Source organism: Stegostoma tigrinum, chromosome 29, assembly GCF_030684315.1.
Source record: "Stegostoma tigrinum isolate sSteTig4 chromosome 29, sSteTig4.hap1, whole genome shotgun sequence".
Taxonomy (NCBI): Eukaryota; Metazoa; Chordata; class Chondrichthyes; order Orectolobiformes; family Stegostomatidae; genus Stegostoma; species Stegostoma tigrinum.
Genome location: NC_081382.1, coordinates 32,852,372 through 32,871,432, shown reverse-complemented (window position 1 = coordinate 32,871,432; position 19,061 = coordinate 32,852,372). Strand labels below are relative to the sequence as shown.

The 19,061-nt window shown below is 40.7% G+C and overlaps 1 protein-coding gene across 4 annotated transcripts in view; it reads right to left on the bottom strand.

Moving 5' to 3' along the window:
* The window catches only part of setx (senataxin), an 83,361-nt gene that overhangs the window by 48,757 nt on the left and 15,543 nt on the right, over positions 1-19,061 (bottom strand). For 2 of the 4 annotated variants that reach the window (XM_048558486.2, XM_048558488.2), the window contains exons 2-6: positions 14,422-14,516; positions 5,489-5,676; positions 3,621-3,831; positions 2,172-2,281; positions 649-868 (exon numbers count right to left, since the gene is read on the bottom strand). In XM_048558486.2, the coding sequence (XP_048414443.2) occupies positions 649-868; positions 2,172-2,281; positions 3,621-3,831; positions 5,489-5,668 (721 nt within the window). In that variant the 5' untranslated portion in view covers positions 5,669-5,676; positions 14,422-14,516. Of the gene's footprint in view, positions 1-648; positions 869-2,171; positions 2,282-3,620; positions 3,832-5,488; positions 5,677-14,421; positions 14,517-19,061 lie in introns of those variants that run through there. The other 2 variants (XM_048558487.2, XM_048558489.2) reach the window with 2 other exon arrangements.

Genomic DNA, 19,061 nt, shown 5'->3' with positions numbered 1-19,061 from the left:
GAGCCAATTCCCCAACTGGCTTACTTATACATTCTTGAGTCAAAACATGCAATTAACTTAAACTGGATGATTCCCAGTGCAAAGAGGCACTGCTTTTCCTTGCCAATTTGCACACCTATAGTTAGACCGTCAAGTTGACAAAGTGAATTTTTCCTTACATTCTAATGCAGCATCAGTATCTGTCAGCTGTCTGCACAGGCAATGGTATCCTGTTTATCCATGGCACAAATAAAGCAATCAAATAACATTCTTTGATAGTGGGAACTACCAATGCTAGAGAATCTGAGATAACAAGGTGTAGAGCTGGATGAACACGGCAGGCCAAGCAGCATCAGAGGAGCAGAAAAGCTGACGTTTCGGGTCTGGACCATACTTCAGAAAAAGCTTTCCTGCTTGGCCTGCTGTGTTCATCCAGCTCTACAACTTATCTCAAAAAACATTCTTTACCATCTTTTGAAATTTGTAAACCTCAGTCTGGTGAAAACAACAAACCATTTGGGGTGAAGTCTGTTTGAGGCACAAGCTTATGCAACATTTTCCACAACAATACACTCTTTCACCAAAAGCATGTCATTCAGTCCTTTCAGTTTTCTCTGGAACAGACATACAGCAAATCTTCAAATCAATAATGATCATCACTACACTCACCAAGCCAGTAGGTCTTGTGGTTGGTAACTTCATAAAGATGGGGTGGTAAAAGAATCAATTTTCCCTCTTCAATTCCAGAACTGTTATAGAAATCTGTATTTTCAAAAAGATCCAGTTCAATGACCTTTAGTAGACAAGTAATCACTTCCTGCAAGTCATAGAAATCATCTCGTTCCACCTTTCCAAGAGATTTAGCAGCAAGGATTGCCCATCTTCTGATCTAAAAACAAATATACACATTAACATGTAGCGGACTGGTTTAAAAAAAATTGGCACATAGCCTTCATTGGTCATATCAGGCCACACTAAGAATAGGTGACTTGAACTTTATAATGCCTGAGCTACTTCCGACCAACTGCTGGGAAGTGCACCAGCTCAAACTCTATCTGTAAGCAATGGCTGCAAAAATTCAAACACCAATGCGGCTATGGAGTTAAAATGAAATGTGCAGATATCAAATGGCACAGTAATTTCAGAGAACTCAGCTAGTGGAATGAACTAAACAATATAAAATTTATCAACAGCAACCATTTTCCTCAATGAAATAAAAAAAATTACTTGATAAAACTTCACATATCATTATATAAAACATAAGAGCGGGATGGATGTGTTACAAGGCTTAAAAAAGATTTTAAAAAAGATCGACAGCCTACCTTTGGATTAAACAAGTGACATCTGAATCCTGAGGTTATGTTTAATTTGTCATTTACTCACAAAGAACATAAGATCATTTGGTCCTTTTAGGCGCCACAAATCAAGGAAATCATGATTAATCTGATTGGGGCACTTCACTGTCTCTAGAACCCTTAACTCTCCTGTCAACTGATCCTTACCATCTTATACAGTGTATAAAAAATTTAAGTCAATAATCTAAATTTTGTGTTTTATTTGTTGGTACTTTCAATATCAGAGTCTGGGCCAAATAACAGAACAGTTTGTGAATTCACCACCACCAATTTACCCAAATAATTAGGTGACAGGGTTTATCCACTTTATTTTTGGAAAACTGTTTTCAAGAGAACAGGGTTGGAACTACATTGCAAAGCATCAAAATTTTTAACACACACAAAAACTTTTAGATAGGACACTTGTTCAATTCTGGTATTAATACACTGTAGATCTTAAATCAAAATGCACATTATACAGACTTTAAAACTATTGTCAAATTATATTCTAATTAGAGATTCCAAATCAAATGCAAAAAAGAACTGACTTCGGATTTTGTTCGGTTTTTGCACATATAACAAAATGTCTGAAGGCCAGGCTAACATTTTTTGGATTAGATTAAAAAAGTTCTACAATTTAAATCAAAAGCTACAGTTCTTGGAAATGCTAAATAGTTCATTACTGACTTCTTCAGGTGCCACAGGTGAAGGAGTGAGATACATTTCATGCTTTTAACAAACTCTCTATTTATAGGTTGCACTACTTCAGTTTTTCATATTAAGCAATAGAAACAGACTTGCATCAAAACCAATTGATAATACACAAGGTCAAACATGTTGTAGTGAAATTAGACTCACTGTTTCATTTGGATGTACTAGAAGCAGATAGATACCAGGATACTTTTCAAATGTCTGAAAGGAAAAATTCACCTGCTCCATTTTACAGAGGGCCTCAACACATAACTCACCTGAAACATAAAATAAATGTTATTTTCACACTCAAGGTGGTTATTGGAAAATGAATTTTCACTGGTGTTATGAAACAGGAATGAAAACTTTAAATAGTTTGAGAAACTCAATTATGACCTCGAGGCACAAATGATCCAAGCTCCAAAAATTTTAACAATTCTTATTATAACTTCCTTTGCTTCAGTTTTCCAAATTTATATGCCAACTCCTGCTGCATATCATTTGGTTGGAAGACAGAAATGGTTTGAGATATAGCCTATTGCTATAAAATCTATATTCACAAACAAGTGGATTATCCACCTCCAAAAATCTTGTTCCAATTGATACATAGCAAAACCTTCACAAGATATTGCACGCTAAAAGCATCTTCAACAGAGTAAAAGATACTCTGGTGTTATCATATGAAATTTGGGCACTTGAGACAGGACATATAATTAAAACTTGGTCAAAAGTAGTACACGTGAAGGAGCACCTTAAACAGACACAAAGGAAAAGGGTGTTAAGAAGGAATTCCAAAGCCTAGAGTATTGAAGGCACTGCAGGCAATGGATGAGACATGGATGTCGGGGACACCATTTGAGGCTAGGATTAGAAGAATACAGAGTTCATAAAATCATCCAGCACAGAAGGTGCTATTTGGGCCATCACATGTGCCAGCTGTTTGAAAGAGTAATCTAATTTGCTTTGTTCCTGATTACAATATCAGTGGCAAAAAGTCTACGAGAATCTCTCACCTCTTGGTGGATTTGAGGGAACAGGGAGATGGGATTTGGAAAATAGTTGGTAGTACAGAAAAGCCTGGTGGTCTGTGTACATGCCAATATATTCCTATAACAGTGAGCATTTTGGGCACCTAATAGAGCTTAACATGACCTAGCCGGATATGGAAATGAAAGAACAAATGAGTTTTGTATCGTGTATATTAAATACATGGTCATCAGAGCAACGTGAGAAGGTGAGGTGGGGTGGGGGTGCTCCTGGGAGAGCAGTCAGGGTAAGAGACAGTAAATATGTCGAAACAAGGAAAAACATGGAAGTAAAAGAATTTTTAACATGGAATTCAATCGACATTCCTATCTCATTACATTCAGAAAAACAAAAATGAGCTTGATTTCATTGACTTCTTAAAGCAATGTATATGTTTTGACCATTCAAATTCAGAGTAGACCAAGATATTTCTAAAAGCTAAGAAAAAAATTACGTTCATGTTAAGCTAGTTTGTTTCTTTTTTCAACAAGATATAACTCTTCACATTCATAAGGAGGCTATTTCAAACTGCCAAGTCCTTAGAATGCAGTACTTATGGTTACTTGTTGAAGCAAAGCTGTGATTACATACTCAGCCGTTCATGAAGCAGTAGGTAAGGATATTTCAGAATTTCCAGAATGGGTACCCTTAGGTTGTTCTCAAAGTCTGGTCCTGTGTATCCATGCAGTTGAATTTCTTGCTCATCCTCGATTAGAAACAACTCATCATCTTCCTCCTGTTCTTCTTTCAGGGCATTTTCAAATTGCTCGATCAGACGTTTTGTCTCTAGTTTCCACAAATTCTGCACAATACAATATTAATCTGAGTCAACAATGGAAAAATAAATTGAATTCAATTCCAAGAACAAGTATTATATTTTAAGACTATTAAATAATTACAACAAAACTAGTCCATCACGTTGAAACACAAAGGATTTGGGTAGATGTTTCATGATTTCTGAACTGATCACGAATAGATTTCTGAAATTCCAAAGCAAAGGATAGGTTCTTTGCTATAGAGAAAGGACAAAGCCAGGCGCAGCAGATGATAAACAGCAGAACGTTTCTTTGCCCATTTTTGACCTGGTGCAATGAGATTTCACAGGGTCATGAGCCGATACTGCCTGATCCCAAAACAAAATCTAGCTAGATAGATTTTGTTATTTTAGTTAATGTGGTGTGAAACAGTCGCAGAAGTCTTCAGAATTTCTTTAGCAAAAGAGCAAATATTTACTACAGAACAGAAAAAAAATCCATCCAGACACAGAAGACAGTTTAGAAATCTCATAAAACACATAGCAAAACGTTTTCAACTTTGTACAATAATTGTGAAACCATGGGCTTTACACTGTCTGCAGCTCTCCTCTAATGGAAAGTAGACTGTTGAAGCAAAACCATATGTAGACAAGGACATTGTATAGAGTCATTGAACACAGAAACAGATCTTTTGTTCTAATTTGTCCGCTCTGGCTGGACATCCCAAATGCCAGCATTTGGTACATATCGCTCTAAACTCTTCCTATTCATACACCACTCCAGATGCCTTTTAATTGTTGTCATTGTACTCACCTCCACCACTTCCTCTGACAGTTCATTCCATACATGCACAACTGTCTGCATGGAAAAGTTATCCCTCACATCCTTTTAAAAATTTCCCTCCTCACCTTAAACCTCTGGTTTTGGACTCCCCCACCCAAGAAAAAGACCATGGTGATTGACCTTATCCATGTGTACCATGATTTTACAACCCGTTATAAAGTCAGCCCTCAGCTTCCAACGCTTCAGGGGAAAAAAAAAGCCCCAGCCTATTCAGCCTCTCCCAATAACTCAAACCCTCCAGTCCCAGCCATCTTTTCTGCATCTTCCCTACAGAAGGGGATTAGAATTTTACAGTATTCCAAAAATGGCTTCACCAATATACAGTACAGTTGCAACATGACCTCCCAACGTCTATACTCACCAACGAAGGCAAGTGTACCAAACGCCTTCTCCACCACCCTGTCTGCCCATAACTCCACTTTCAAAGAACTACACACCTGCACCCTGAGGTCTCTTTGTTAGGCAACACTCTCTAGGGCTTTACCATTAATGACCTCACCAAAATATAACATCTCACAATTAGCTGACTTAAACTCCAGTTGTCAGTACTTGGCTCATTGGCTCATCTGAACAAGGTACCACTGTAATCTGAGATAATAATCTTCACTGTCCACTACACCACCTATTTGGTTTTATTTACAAACTTACTGACCGCGCTTGACATACTCCACATTTCTTATGTGCAAAACACATGATATTACATTCTTCAAAACCTTTATTTTCAAAGCCACATAAGTAATTACATAATTTGAGAAAAGATCTAGCAATGACATCGTTGTGGTTACTAGCACATATTTGAAAGAATTCATATAGACTACATTCAAGCCCTAATATTACCATCAGATTAACTCCTTACATTACCTTGTGTACTGACGGAAGTTGTTCACGTGCTTGGTGATAGTCCACCACACATTCCAGGCAAAAACAAAGATCTTCGTTGGCAGCTTGAAATTCCTGTGGAGGGAGCTCCTCAGAACTGTAGAGATGTAGAAACTGAAGCTTTGTCTTGCCTTGAGGTGTGCACCAACGACAAGTGCTCATTTTGCTTACTTAAACATGAAAAGCAAAATTAAAATCAGTGTAGAAAGTAAAATATTATTAGTTATCATAGGAGTAAATATACAATACAAAATGGTATTATAGGAATACAGTAACAAGTTAATCCAGCAACAGTCAATTATAAAACTGTTTGCATCAGCTGCACAAGAGAACAGCATCATTTAATTGAGACAATACCCTACCTGTCTCAAGTAACAGATGTGTTTAATAGGTTCAAATAAACATAATACTCCCAGTAATAATTATCGAGTGTTTAAAATCCCAAGGGCTATTTTCAAAATAACCAGCATTTACTGTCGAAGGAAGTGCACACTTACGTTAACTCAACGTAGGGGCCCTGAACCATAATCAAAATGAACTAAAATGGTTTCTGAAGTCATAACTTTGCAACTAAAGTTATTAGATTAAATTCCATTTATTCATTAACTTTTCACAGTACAGCTGTTCGGAATTAAGCTCCTTGGACTTCCCCTTCCTTGCAATTAACCCAGCTCTTTAACTAAGATTTGTAGGATTGACTCGGTCTTCCATAACCATGTCTAGTAATTTTCCCCTGCGTTGCCTTCAACACATGAAGTGGAGATGCCAGTATTGGACTGGCATGGACAATGTCAGAAATCACACAACACCAGGTTTAGTCCAACAGGTTTATTTGAAAACACAAGCTTTTCGAGCCTTACTCCTTCTTCAAGCATTAGTGAGAGGTAGTTAAAAACTCAAAGGGTCACACCATTGGTGAAAATGTACTAAATAATATGTTATTAAATCTTCAGTTAGAAAGTTTTAATTGATTAATACACATATGTAAATCCCTGAATTCCTATCAAGTCCCTGACTGACTGACTGACTATAAATTGTGCGCTTCTTGAACAAAATAGAACGTATTGGCAAATACAAACTCACCACAGATTCACATGTGTGCACGCGAGGGCGAGGGGGGGTGGGTGAGAGAGGGTGGGGGTGTGAGGGGGGGGCGGGAAGGGGCGAAGCGGGGGGAAGAGAGACGGGGGGGGAAGAAGAGAGACGGCGGGGGGGACGAGAGACGGCGGGGGGGGGACGAGAGACGGCGGGGGGGGGACGAGAGACGGCGGGGGGGGGACGAGAGACGGCGGGGGGGGACGAGAGACGGCGGGGGGGGACGAGAGACGGCGGGGGGGACGAGAGACGGCGGGGGGGACGAGAGACGGCGGGGGGGGACGAGAGACGGCGGGGGGGCAGAGAGACGGCGGGGGGGCAGAGAGACGGCGGGGGGGGCAGAGAGACGGCGGGGGGGGCAGAGAGACGGCGGGGGGGGAAGAGAGACGGCGGGGGGGGAAGAGAGACGGCGGGGGGGGGGAAGAGAGACGGCGGGGGGGGAAGAGAGACGGCGGGGGGGGAAGAGAGACGGCGGGGGGGGAAGAGAGACGGCGGGGGGGGAAGAGAGACGGCGGGGGGGGAAGAGAGACGGCGGGGGGGGAAGAGAGACGGCGGGGGGGGGAAGAGAGACGGCGGGGGGGGAAGAGAGACGGCGGGGGGGGACGAGAGACGGCGGGGGGGGACGAGAGACGGCGGGGGGGGACGAGAGACGGCGGGGGGGGACGAGAGACGGCGGGGGGGGACGAGAGACGGCGGGGGGGACGAGAGACGGCGGGGGGGACGAGAGACGGCGGGGGGGGACGAGAGACGGCGGGGGGTGACGAGAGACGGCGGGGGGGGACGAGAGACGGCGGGGGGGGACGAGAGACGGCGGGGGGGGACGAGAGACGGCGGGGGGGGACGAGAGACGGCGGGGGGGGACGAGAGACGGCGGGGGGGGGACGAGAGACGGCGGGGGGGGACGAGAGACGGCGGGGGGGGACGAGAGACGGCGGGGGGGGACGAGAGACGGCGGGGGGGGACGAGAGACGGCGGGGGGGGACGAGAGACGGCGGGGGGGGACGAGAGACGGCGGGGGGGGACGAGAGACGGCGGGGGGGGCGAGAGAGGGAGCGAGAGAGGGAGCGAGAGAGGGAGCGAGAGAGGGAGCGAGAGAGGGAGCGAGAGAGGGAGCGAGAGAGGGAGCGAGAGAGGGAGCGAGAGAGGGAGCGACAGAGGAGAGAGGACAGAGAGAGGAAGAATATGAGAGGATCTGTGAGAGAAAGTGCGTGCGTGCATATCGTGTGGTGTATCGTCTGTGGTGCGACATGAACCCAAGATCCTGGCTGAAGCCATCCTCATGGCTACTGAACTTGGCCATGAGTGATTCTGTGTTGCTTTGTATCCCAAAGTCGGCTCTGGAGGACATTAACCTGAAGATCTGAGGCCAAATGTCCTTTATTGCTGAAGTGGTCCCCCACTGGGAGGGAGCATTCCTGTCTGGCGATTGTTGTACAGTGCCCATTCATCCGTTGTCATAGCATCTGCATGGTTTCACCAACGTACCATGCCTTAGGGCATCCTTGCCTGCAGCGTACGAGATAGACAACATTGGGAGAGTCACATGAGTATCTACTGTGCACAGGCTGGGTGGTGTTGCCACATGTGATCACAGTGTTCATGTCAAAGATCTGACATGTCTTGCAGAGGTTGCCATGACAGGGTTGTATACTGTTGTGGTCAATATTGTCCTGAAGGCTGGGTAGTTTGCTCATTTGAAGATTTAGCTGCATCTTAGATTTGTCTAGTGCATCCTCAGAGGTATGACCGCTTGATCTTTTACTTATAAATTTTGTGTCCAATACTACCTCTCACTAATACCTCAAGGAGAAGAAACAATCCGAAAGCTTGGGTTTCAAATAAACCTGTTGGACTATGGCCTGAAGTAGTGTGATTTCCGACCTTGTTCTTTCACGTAGCAAATGTAAATGTTTTTCCATTAAAAGGAAAGCAAGAAGATGATTAATAAAAAAGCAATATTCTGCACAAGTGATCTAATAATTTCAAGAGAAAAGTGGAATTCCTGAAAAAAAAAGTGTATACACCTTTCAGTTGCTAGAACCTTGAACAACATTCAAAACAGGCCCTAACTGCAGTAAAGCTTTTACCTCAGATAATGAAATGAGAGGCTGGATGAACACAGCAGGCCCAGCAGCATCTCAGAAGCACGAAAGCTGACGTTTCGGGCCTAGACCCTTCATCAGAGCTTTTACGTTAACTGTGGCTTTTGCTTTTAAATTTCTCTCTTCCTTGGTCATGAGGTGTATTTTCAGTTTTTCCTTCTCCTTTTCAAAATCAGCCACACATTCCACCAAAACCTTTTGTTTGTGAAGTCCAACTTTTAAATGACCCACAACAACAACTTTTCTTTGGAGTAATAACACAAGGTTCTTCAGACTGTCAAATCCACAAGACATAAAGAGAGGTCATAGCTTGTTCATGCACTTAAACACAGGGAATGGCTGCTGCAATACATATGCAATTATACAAGGAACAATGAGTGAAAGGAGGGAAGAGGTTACAATTCAGAAAAACTTAAAATGCATTGTTACAATCATTACTTCATATGACGTTTGACTGAGACAAGAAAGTCTGAGTGTAAAGCTTCTTTTCCTTGGTTGAACTTGCAGAATTCTCTCTCGTAATGGTAGGATGCCTAGTGATGTGGTTGGTCCACCTATCAGGAAATGTAGATTTCTTCTGGAAACAGAGTTTCGGAACATTTGAGACTGAAAACAGGCTCAGCTTAAGTATAGAACCTGCTCTTCTATAGACAGAATCTTGTAAACAATGATATTAGCAGCTGAGTAACTCTTCCTAGGCTAATGCAGGGTAGTCCACAATTTACAGCTAAACTGCTCACAGTCTAGGTATTTTTGATCACGTGACAGATCCTTGAATGTACATTAGTTAATTAGACAGTTTCTCCGTTTCTGGTCCGGACCATTGTACGTAGGAGATACTGTTAACACCACTTCACAGCTACTCCTAGTCAAGAAAGCTATTGATGATAAAGGATTCACTGCTTCTTTGTGTGGCTTTTGATTGCAATTTCACAAAATGAAAGTTTGAGATTTCACAAGGTTTCTCTCTGCACCTTGCCGGGGTACAGAAATTGTTGTCAACTGGCATTTGACAGGCAGACGCCACATTTTAAACCAGCAAACTTCAGATTAAAATGTAAACAAGAGAGTATAGATCTTAAAATCAATTTATGACAGCTCTTCATATTTTGTGGATTTGACAATCTGAGGAAACTTGGTGTGCCACCTTTTTTGAAGTAGCGAAGCGAAGAAAGAGTTTGTTAGCTTAGACTGTGGACAAGTCATCGCTGTATAAAATTGACAGAAGTTACACCCTCAAAATGAGGACACCAGTCATTCCAAGTTAATATTTTAAATTTCCTTTTAAAATTATAAGAACATGAAGTAGCTTACCAATTATACTGATAAAGGCCTTTTGTCATCTTAACAAACAAAAGTACAGAAAGCCAAATTTTGCTTTACTTCATGATTATTTGTTTTAATCATTAAAATTTATGAAAATGTCAGATTTAACTTTCACTGTCCAAAAATCATCCCTTAAGGATGCAGGCACCAGAATTAGTATTTCCTACAGGATGGAACAGCTGGTGTTGCTGATTAGGCAGAACATCATAATCTCTACCTTATAAGAGACTAAAGGTGTAAAAAGGCTTCTCAAATTATCAGTGAACTGTTAATGAAAATCAGCAACTGCTCAGTAAACACAGAGCTGGAATAAATTAAAAGGCACTGTACACACACTAAAACACAGTGGAGTGCTTCACAGAAGTGTCATAAAACAAAATGTCATATCTAGCCAACTGACAAAATAGGGTAGATGTTGGAAAAGTTGATTAAATGGGTAGATTTCAAAGAACATCTTAAAAGAACAAAAAACAGAGCTAGAGAAGAAGAGAGGTTTAGGAAGGGAATACAGGGGCAAGGGTCTCACCAACTTAAGGTATTCTCATTACCGGCAGAGCAAATAAAATCCAGGATGGTTAGGAGGCCAGAATTACAGGAGTGACAAGGTTTGAGAGACTGGAGACAAAGAAATAGGAAGGAATAAGGCTTGAAACTAAGGTTTGTAACTCAGCTTAAGGAGGAACCAATATTTAAAAGTTTGACAAGATTCCACTCAGGAGGTAATTGCTCAAGGCAGGAATACATGATATGGGGACAATATACTAGAACGGATAGAAGATTGATTTTCTGACAGAAAAAAAGGGTATGCAAATGGAATCTTTATCAGAGTGGAAGAATCTAATGAGTGGGATCAGTGCTGGGGCCCTCAATTTTTAAAAATTCATACAGATGGCTTAAATGCAGGCACGATGGCTAGATTTGCAAATGATACAAAGGTAGGCAAAAAAAATGCCAAGTATTGTTTAAATAGAGAATGACTACAAAATTGCAATGCGCAGGGGATCTCGGTCTTCCATGAGTCACAACATGTTAGTTTGTAAGTACAGCATGTGATTAAGGTGGCTAATGAAATGCTATCCTTTCTGATGAGAGGATTTGAAGGTAAAAGTATGTTGTACATTAGTTATACAGGGCATTGGCAAGGCCACATCTAGAATATAGTGTGTAGTTTTGATTTCCTTATTTCAGGAGGGATGCAAATATTATTATTCACTGGGGTAGTGTGCTGGAAATCAAGCTCCACTACTCCCAGTCACTACAAACGTGAAAATTTGATTAAACCACTGAATTGCCCAGTTTTACTTAACTGTAATGACTATTCAGGTTAAGAGAAATGCACAGCTGTACAACTATGATTCTCAGAGGGGTGTGCAACTTTGGAACTCTGTTCAAAAGGTGGCGAAGACAGGGTTATTGAAGGTGAAGGTTGACAGATTATCGTTAGACAAGGAAATTAATGATTATCAGGGATGATGGGAACATAGAATTCAGAACACCAAGAGATTAACCAGGATCTTATTCAAGGCTGAGCAAGCTTGGAGGGTCAAGTGCCAGCTTCTGCCCCTAATTTGTATGCTCATATATATGGGAGGAAGCATAGACATGGTGGTGAGCAGGACTGGGTGCCTCACAAAACTAATAGCAGAGAAAGTCCCCATTCTCATGAGCATATCCAGGAAAGGAGACAAACTGTGCCTCAAATTGAATTCATTCTGGTCACCCTATAATTCTTAACTCTCAAACAAGATCGGTATAAAAACTTTGATTATTCAAAGGGAAATTCGCTGACAATGGTGCATTGAATTTGGAGCTGAGCAACAAGTGCAGTGATGGGAACTTAACTCTGCATCTTCTGCTGCAAGGGTAAATAAATCTGAAATGAAAAAAATCTCATTCCCTGGCACAAATCCTTTGAGTACTCAATTCACAAGAATAATTAATATGACATACAGAAAACGAAAGGACTCAACCTGTGGTTGGACGAAACGTTTTTGAGCAACTGTGGAACAATGAAGAATTAGTTCTCTAAGTTGGGACTGCTTGTAATTTAAGACAATTCACCTGAATGAGAGATAAACAAACAAACCATCGAAAGTCTACTGCAGATAAACATGACCTACTTTAAACTTGAGCTTGCACCATAAAATCATTTGCTGCTCATTTGTTCAGAAAGTCCTCTCTCCACATTACAAACCAGACATAGTCACACAGCATGAGAGTTTCCAATTAACGCAGGCAAGTGAAGCGACAAGATGAAGATAAATTAATAACGGGATTTACTGAAGCATTTTAATTTGTTCTATCATCTACACTAGCCCTCCCAGTTTTAACAGCACACTGGTTTAAAATGAGTATTGTCAAACAAAAATAAATTCAACAGTTTTTAGTAATTTAAGTCAGATATTTTGTTTATAAAAGGGTGTCATTTGAGAAACTTTAATTTAGTTTAGTAAATTCAATCTAGTTCAGCATAGATGGGTGTGATTTTGCAAAAGCAGGTCAGGTAATTTGGGATGCTTCATAAAAAGGAAATAGAATTCTGAAGTAGATATAATTGTCTTAAACCCTTAATGATGTTTTGATTGAGTTTTCAAATCAAATAATTGTTTTTGTATTACTGAGCAAAGTTTTGATAAATAAAACACACAGACCTGCTTGAATGTCAAGACTGAACCTTCATGTGGTACTCTTGAAAAAAACGCTATCAGGATGCAAAAACAACCAAGTTCACAGCACACGCAAGCGTGAATATCTCACCATCAGATCTCTGGAGTTTACATTTAACTGCTGGTCGAGAGCTGCTTATTGCACTGGTGACTGCATTACTTAACAGAAAACAACACTTTTTACTTGGCACATACTAACAGTTATTTTCAACGCTGTGAAAATCTAAAGAAACTCACCCTGAGCTAATTAGACAAAAATCAAGACAAAAGGAGCATTTATCAGTAAGCAATTTCTTCCTAATTTAGCGAAGTTCACATACATAAAATATATTTTTGACGTATTTAGATTCAACAGGGAAATGCTAACTGATACAGATAAACAGTATTATGAATTGTGTTAACAAGGTGTAGAGCTGGATGGATACAGCAGGCAACGCAGCATCAGAGGAGCAGGAAGGCTGATGTTTCGGGCCTAGACCCTTCTTCAGAAACCTTCTTCGGTCTAGGCCTGAAACGTCAGCCTTCCTGCTCCTCTGATGCTGCGTTGCCTGCTGTATTCATCCAGCTCTACACCTTGTTAACACAATCTCAGATTCTCCAGCATCTGCAGTTCCTACTATCTTATGAATTGTGTTACCTTTATTATGGGACTCTTTAATTTAAGGTAAACAGAAGGGTTCACGTTATCTGCTCTGTCTGGATAGTTTAGCTGTTAAGAAATTAAAGGGGGCCCAAATTGTTTTATTCGTAAGGTGCACGATTTTTATACATAGAGACAATGGCAGTAGCTTGACTGCTAAGAGCAGATAGATATATTGAGAATTTCCAAGTCGCAGAAAAGTGTTGCAAAGTCAGGTTTAAACAGATATGCTATAATCTGTCCATAGACCTTTAACAGAGCAAAAGTTAAAGTTAAAGCTTAAAGGATAGTTAATCAGCATCTGGATGTAAGAAGCATGGACTTGAGGCTTTGAAAGGGTAAAGATTTCCTAGATGTCCCTGAAAAGAAGGCGAGTCCGGCTTGGGTTCGAGACAGAAAAAGCTCAAGAACAGCTAGTGACAGAATTTCCTGTGGCTTATCACACAGGCAAGTACTCCATAAGACCATAAGACATAGGAGTGGAAGGAAGGACATTTGGCCCATCATGTCCATTCCGCCATTTAAATCATGGCTGATGGGCATTTCAACACCACTTCCCTGCACTCTCCCCGTAGCCCTTGATTCCTTTTGAGATCAAGAATTTGTTGATCTCTGCCTTGAAGGCAGAGATTGCAACTCAGATTGCATAGAACAAATTTGCCCAGAGGGAGGCGTCTCCACGTCAATTCAACACCACAAAAAAAAAAGCATCACAATTAAGTTTTCAGGTTGGGAACAGAAACGATTTAAAATCCTCGGATGCAAAGAATCAATACCAACTGATTCCAAGAGAACTGAGTATCTACTTAAAGACTAGTTTAATATAAAACTGTTAGACTTGTGTGACAAGTTCCATGCTGTAGTTGAAAGTATATACCGCCTGCAAAATAGTGTTTACTCAAAAGTCAGTTTAAATCAAATGTATTAAAACTGAAGAAATCTCATCACGTCATCTGGTCAGTTATTAACCGGAAGTTTGAATTTCATACTAAACTGTGATCATAACGTTGATAGAACCAACATTAAGTATCTGATCACCATAAAGAGTTCTGTGCTCATAACTAGGTTAGACAGCAAAACTTGTACCTTTGCAGTGTGTCACAGGCCCGCGGCACACGTTTCTAGCTCAGGCAGTAAGACAGATTTCACTGCAATCATCCAAAACGCAGTAAAAGAAATTCCTATGTGGGATCAACATAAATACAAAGAGGTTGTTAGGATATTGGGCAACTTTCACAGACACAAGGACATTACAAATGTAGACATACAGTATAAATCAATATCCTGTCTTGCCTGAATCGTCCCTCATGTTGGATAACTCATATTCTAACTATATTCAGCATAATACATTCCCTCAACAGTTTTTCCATACACATACACGGAAGATTGTTCATGATTATCCATTTATTCAATTCGCACTTGCAAGCATTTACAGATTGGCTCATCACCTCATTAAGAAACAGCTATAGAAAGGAGGGCAAGAGAGGGAGGGGAGCAGTGTTCTTGATTCCCGATAACATTATGGCTGTATTTAGGGAAGATGTTGATGGGAATATGTCCAGGGAATGTTATTGAGTAGAACTGAGAAATTTTAAAAAAAGGATGATCACTTTATTAGGATTGTACTTTAGATACCCCAATAGTTGGAAGGAAATTGAGAAACAAATTTGTAAGGAGATTTCAATTACCTTTTAAGCATAATAGGGTGGTTATGATAGGGGATTTTAACTTTCCAAACAGACATCGGGCCAGCCAGAGTGTTAAGGGTAGGATGGACAGGAACTTGTTAAGCGTATAATTAGAAAATTTTCTAATTCAGTATGTGGATATACCTACTAGAGAAGGTGCAAAACGTGACCTACTCTTGGGAAATAAGACTGAGGGGTCAGCGGGGGAGCACTTTTGGGCCAGTGACCCTGATTCTATTATTTTTAAAACAGTCATGAAAAAGGATAGACAGATCTAAAAGTTAAAGTTTTGCCTTGGAGGAAGGCCAATTTTCATTGTATGAACAAGAACTTACAAACATTGTTCATAGGTAAAGGAAAACTGGAAAATGGGAAGCCTTCGCAAAAATGAGATAATGAGGGTCCAGAGACAGTATGTTCCTATTATAGTGTAGTGAATGCTGGATGACTAGAGAAGTTGAGCTTTTGGTGAAGTATAAGAAGGAAGCATGTGTCAGGTATAGATGGCAGAAACTGAATGAATCCCTAGAACAGTATGAAGGCAGCAGGGGTATAACTTCAGAGGGAAATCAGGAGGGCAATAGGGGGACATGAGTTAGCTTTGGCAAATAGGGTTAAGGAGAATCCAAAGGGATTCTACAAATACATTAAGAACAAAAAGGGTAAGTAGGGACAGAAAAGGGCACCGTGAAGATTAACAAAGCCCTATGTGTGGAGCCACAGGAGATGATGGAAGATATTAAACAAGTATTTTGCTTTAGTGTTTACTGCAGAGAAGGATATGGAAGACAAAGAACAAGGGGAAATAAGTAGTAACATCTTGAAAAATATTAACAAGGTGATGGAGCTAGACATCTTAAAATGCACAAAAGTGGATAAATCCCCGGGACCATTTCAGGTGTACCCTAAAACTCTGTAGGAGCTAGGGAAGTGATTTGTTGGGCCCCTTGCTGAGATATTTGTATCACTGATAGTTACAGGTGGGGTGCCGGAAGACTGGAGGTTGACTAATGTGGAGCCGCTATTTAAGAAAGGTGGTAAGGAAGCCAAGGAATTATAGACCGGTGAATCTGACATTGGTGGTAAGCAAGCTGTTGAAATAAATCCTGTCCCTCAGGATTCCCATGTATTTGGAATGGCAAGCACTGATTAGAAATAGTCAACATGGCTACGTGAATGGGAAAATCATGTCTCACGACCTTGATTGCGTTTTTTGAAGAAGTAACAAAGAAGATCGATGAGGCCAGAGCAGTGAACGTGATCTATATGGGCTTCAGTAAGGCATTTGACAAGGCTCCTCATGACAGACTGGTTAGTAATGTTAGATCACATGGAAATCAGGGAGAATCAGCTATTAGGATACAGAACTGGCTCGAAGGTAGAAGATGGAGATGAGGGTTGCTTTTCATACTGGAAGCCTGTGACCAGCGGTGTTCCACAAAGACTGACACTGGGTCCGCGGCTTTTTATCATTCATAGGAGTGATTTGGATGTGAACATAGGAGGTACGGTCAGTAAGTTTGCAGATGACACCAAAATTGGAGGTGTGGTAGGCAGTGAAGAAGATTAGCTGAGAGTATAACACAATCTTGATGCAATGGGCCAATGGGCTGAGGAGTGGCAGATGGAGTTTAATTTAGTTAAATGTGAGGTGCTGCATTTAGGAAAGAAAAATCTCAGCAGGATTTATACACTTAATGGTAAGGTCTGGGGGAGTGTTACTGAACAAAGAGTCCTTGTAGTACAGATTAATTGTTCCTTGAAAGTGGAGTCACAAGCAGATGGGATAGTGAAGGTGGTGTTTGGTATGCTTGCCTTTATTGATCAGTGCAGGAATTGAGAGGTCATGATGCAGCTGTACAGGACATTGGTTAGGCCACTGTTGGAATACTGCGTGCAATTCCAGTCACCCTGCTATAGGAAAAATGTTGTGGAACTTGAAAGCATTCAGAAAAGATTTACATGCATGTTGCCAGCGTTGGAGGGTTTGAGCTATAGGGGAGGCTGAATAAACTGGGGCTATTTTCCCAGGAGTGTCAGAGGCTGAGGGGTGACCTTATAGAGGGTTATACATTCATGAAGGGCATGGATAGGGTAAATTGACACAGAGTTTTTTCTGGGGTGGGGGAATCGAAACTACAGGGCATAGGCTTAGGGAGAGAGGGAAAGATTTAAAAAAGAGACTTAAGGGACAACTTTTTCGTGCAGAGGGTGATGCATGTATGGAATGAGCCGCCAGAGGAAGTGTGGACCGTGGTACAAATGCAACATTTAAAAAGCATCCGGATGGGTATATGAAAAGGAAGGATTTAGATGGATATGGCCAAATGCTGGCAAATGGGGATGGATTTATTTAGGATTTCTTGTCAGCATGGACGAGTTGCACCGAAGGGTCTGTTCCGGTACTGTATATCTCGATGGCTCCATGCAGAATAGTTACCATAAATGACATTACATATCAACTCAGTAATTTAGCAAATCATTTCATCTAAAACATATAGCGAGTAAAAGCCGAACTTTTAATTTATTTTTTGAAAATTTGGTAATATGTACTGTAGATTTATGAGAAAGGTGGTTTCATAGTGGTAGTTAGTGGTACTAACTGAGTTAGTAATCCTGAACTCCAGGATAATATTCTGGGGGCAGGGGCTCAAACCTCAACCTGACAGATTATGAAATTTGAATCCAATAATAATCTAAAATTAAAAGCTAGCCTAATGGCAACCTATAACCACAGTCAATTACAAAAACCCATTTCTTTCATTAATAGTGCATGTGCACAGTCAGGGTTTGGTGGGGGGGGGGGGGCGCGATGGGATGATGTGTGTGGCTGTTCATCCTTCCTTACCTGGTCTGGCCTGTATATAGCTAATTCTTTATGCCCTCTGAAATTCTTTATGGCAATCAGTTCAAGGGCAATTAAGAATGAGCAGCTAATACTGTTCGCGCGAGTGACGCCAATACAAAAATAAAGAGGGAAAAAAAATCAAATCTATTTTTGATCAATAATACAAGATGCATCTTGTATTAACTCACCAAAAAAAGCTCCAGGTAAACAAAACATTACATGCAATAAAATTAACGTATGTTAACGCGGCTCATTCCATACATGCATCACCCTCTGCATAAATGTATGTTACATTTTAATTGTTAATTTATGTACAGAAATAAAAATGAAAAGAAGTGCTTTTGTTTTGATAGGAATTTTGATATTATAGCTGGCTTACCAAACTCAAACATAAATTGGTTTGGGCTACTTAGGACCACAACCTTCCCACAAGGGGTTTTTCTGGCCTACAGATGTTATATGTACTGGCAGTGTAAACACGTAGATATTGGGCGTGAGAGGAAACTTAGTAAGAGGAAATATCTTGGTTATCTAGACAAAGATCTCAAAAACAAACTAAGATTTTGTAGAGACAAATTTCAATACACACTTGTACAAGAGGATTGTGTATTACACTTCTAGAAGCAAAAGGGGCATTTTTATCAATTGAGGCTGAGCAAGCAATACAACCAAAGAAGCCCAGGAAAAGATCAGAATTATCTATTCATCTGTTTCACCACAAAAGGTTAAAACATCAAATCTTTAGACATGTCAAGATTAAATCATGCCAGAACCATGGTAGACAACAAAACTTGTGGTTACTAGGGTGTCTGCAGTTCATATATTGTGGAAAGAAAGATAAAATTATGTTAACAGTAGACTCAAAACATTTACATGATTAGAGTCATGGAGTTATATAGCACAGAAAACAGACCCTTCCGCATCAATCAGATATCCTAATCTGATCTAGTCCTATTTGCCAGTATTTGGCCCATATCTAAAACCTTCCTGTTCATATATCCATCCGGATACCTTTTAAATGTTCTAACTGTATGCATCTCCACCACTTTATCTGGTGGCTCATTCTACATACACACCACCCTCTGCGTGAATAAGTTTTTGCTCAGGTTTGTTTTACATCTTTCCACTCTCACATTAAAACTATGTTGTCTAGCTTTGGACTCCCCTACCGTGGGGGCAAAAAAGACCTT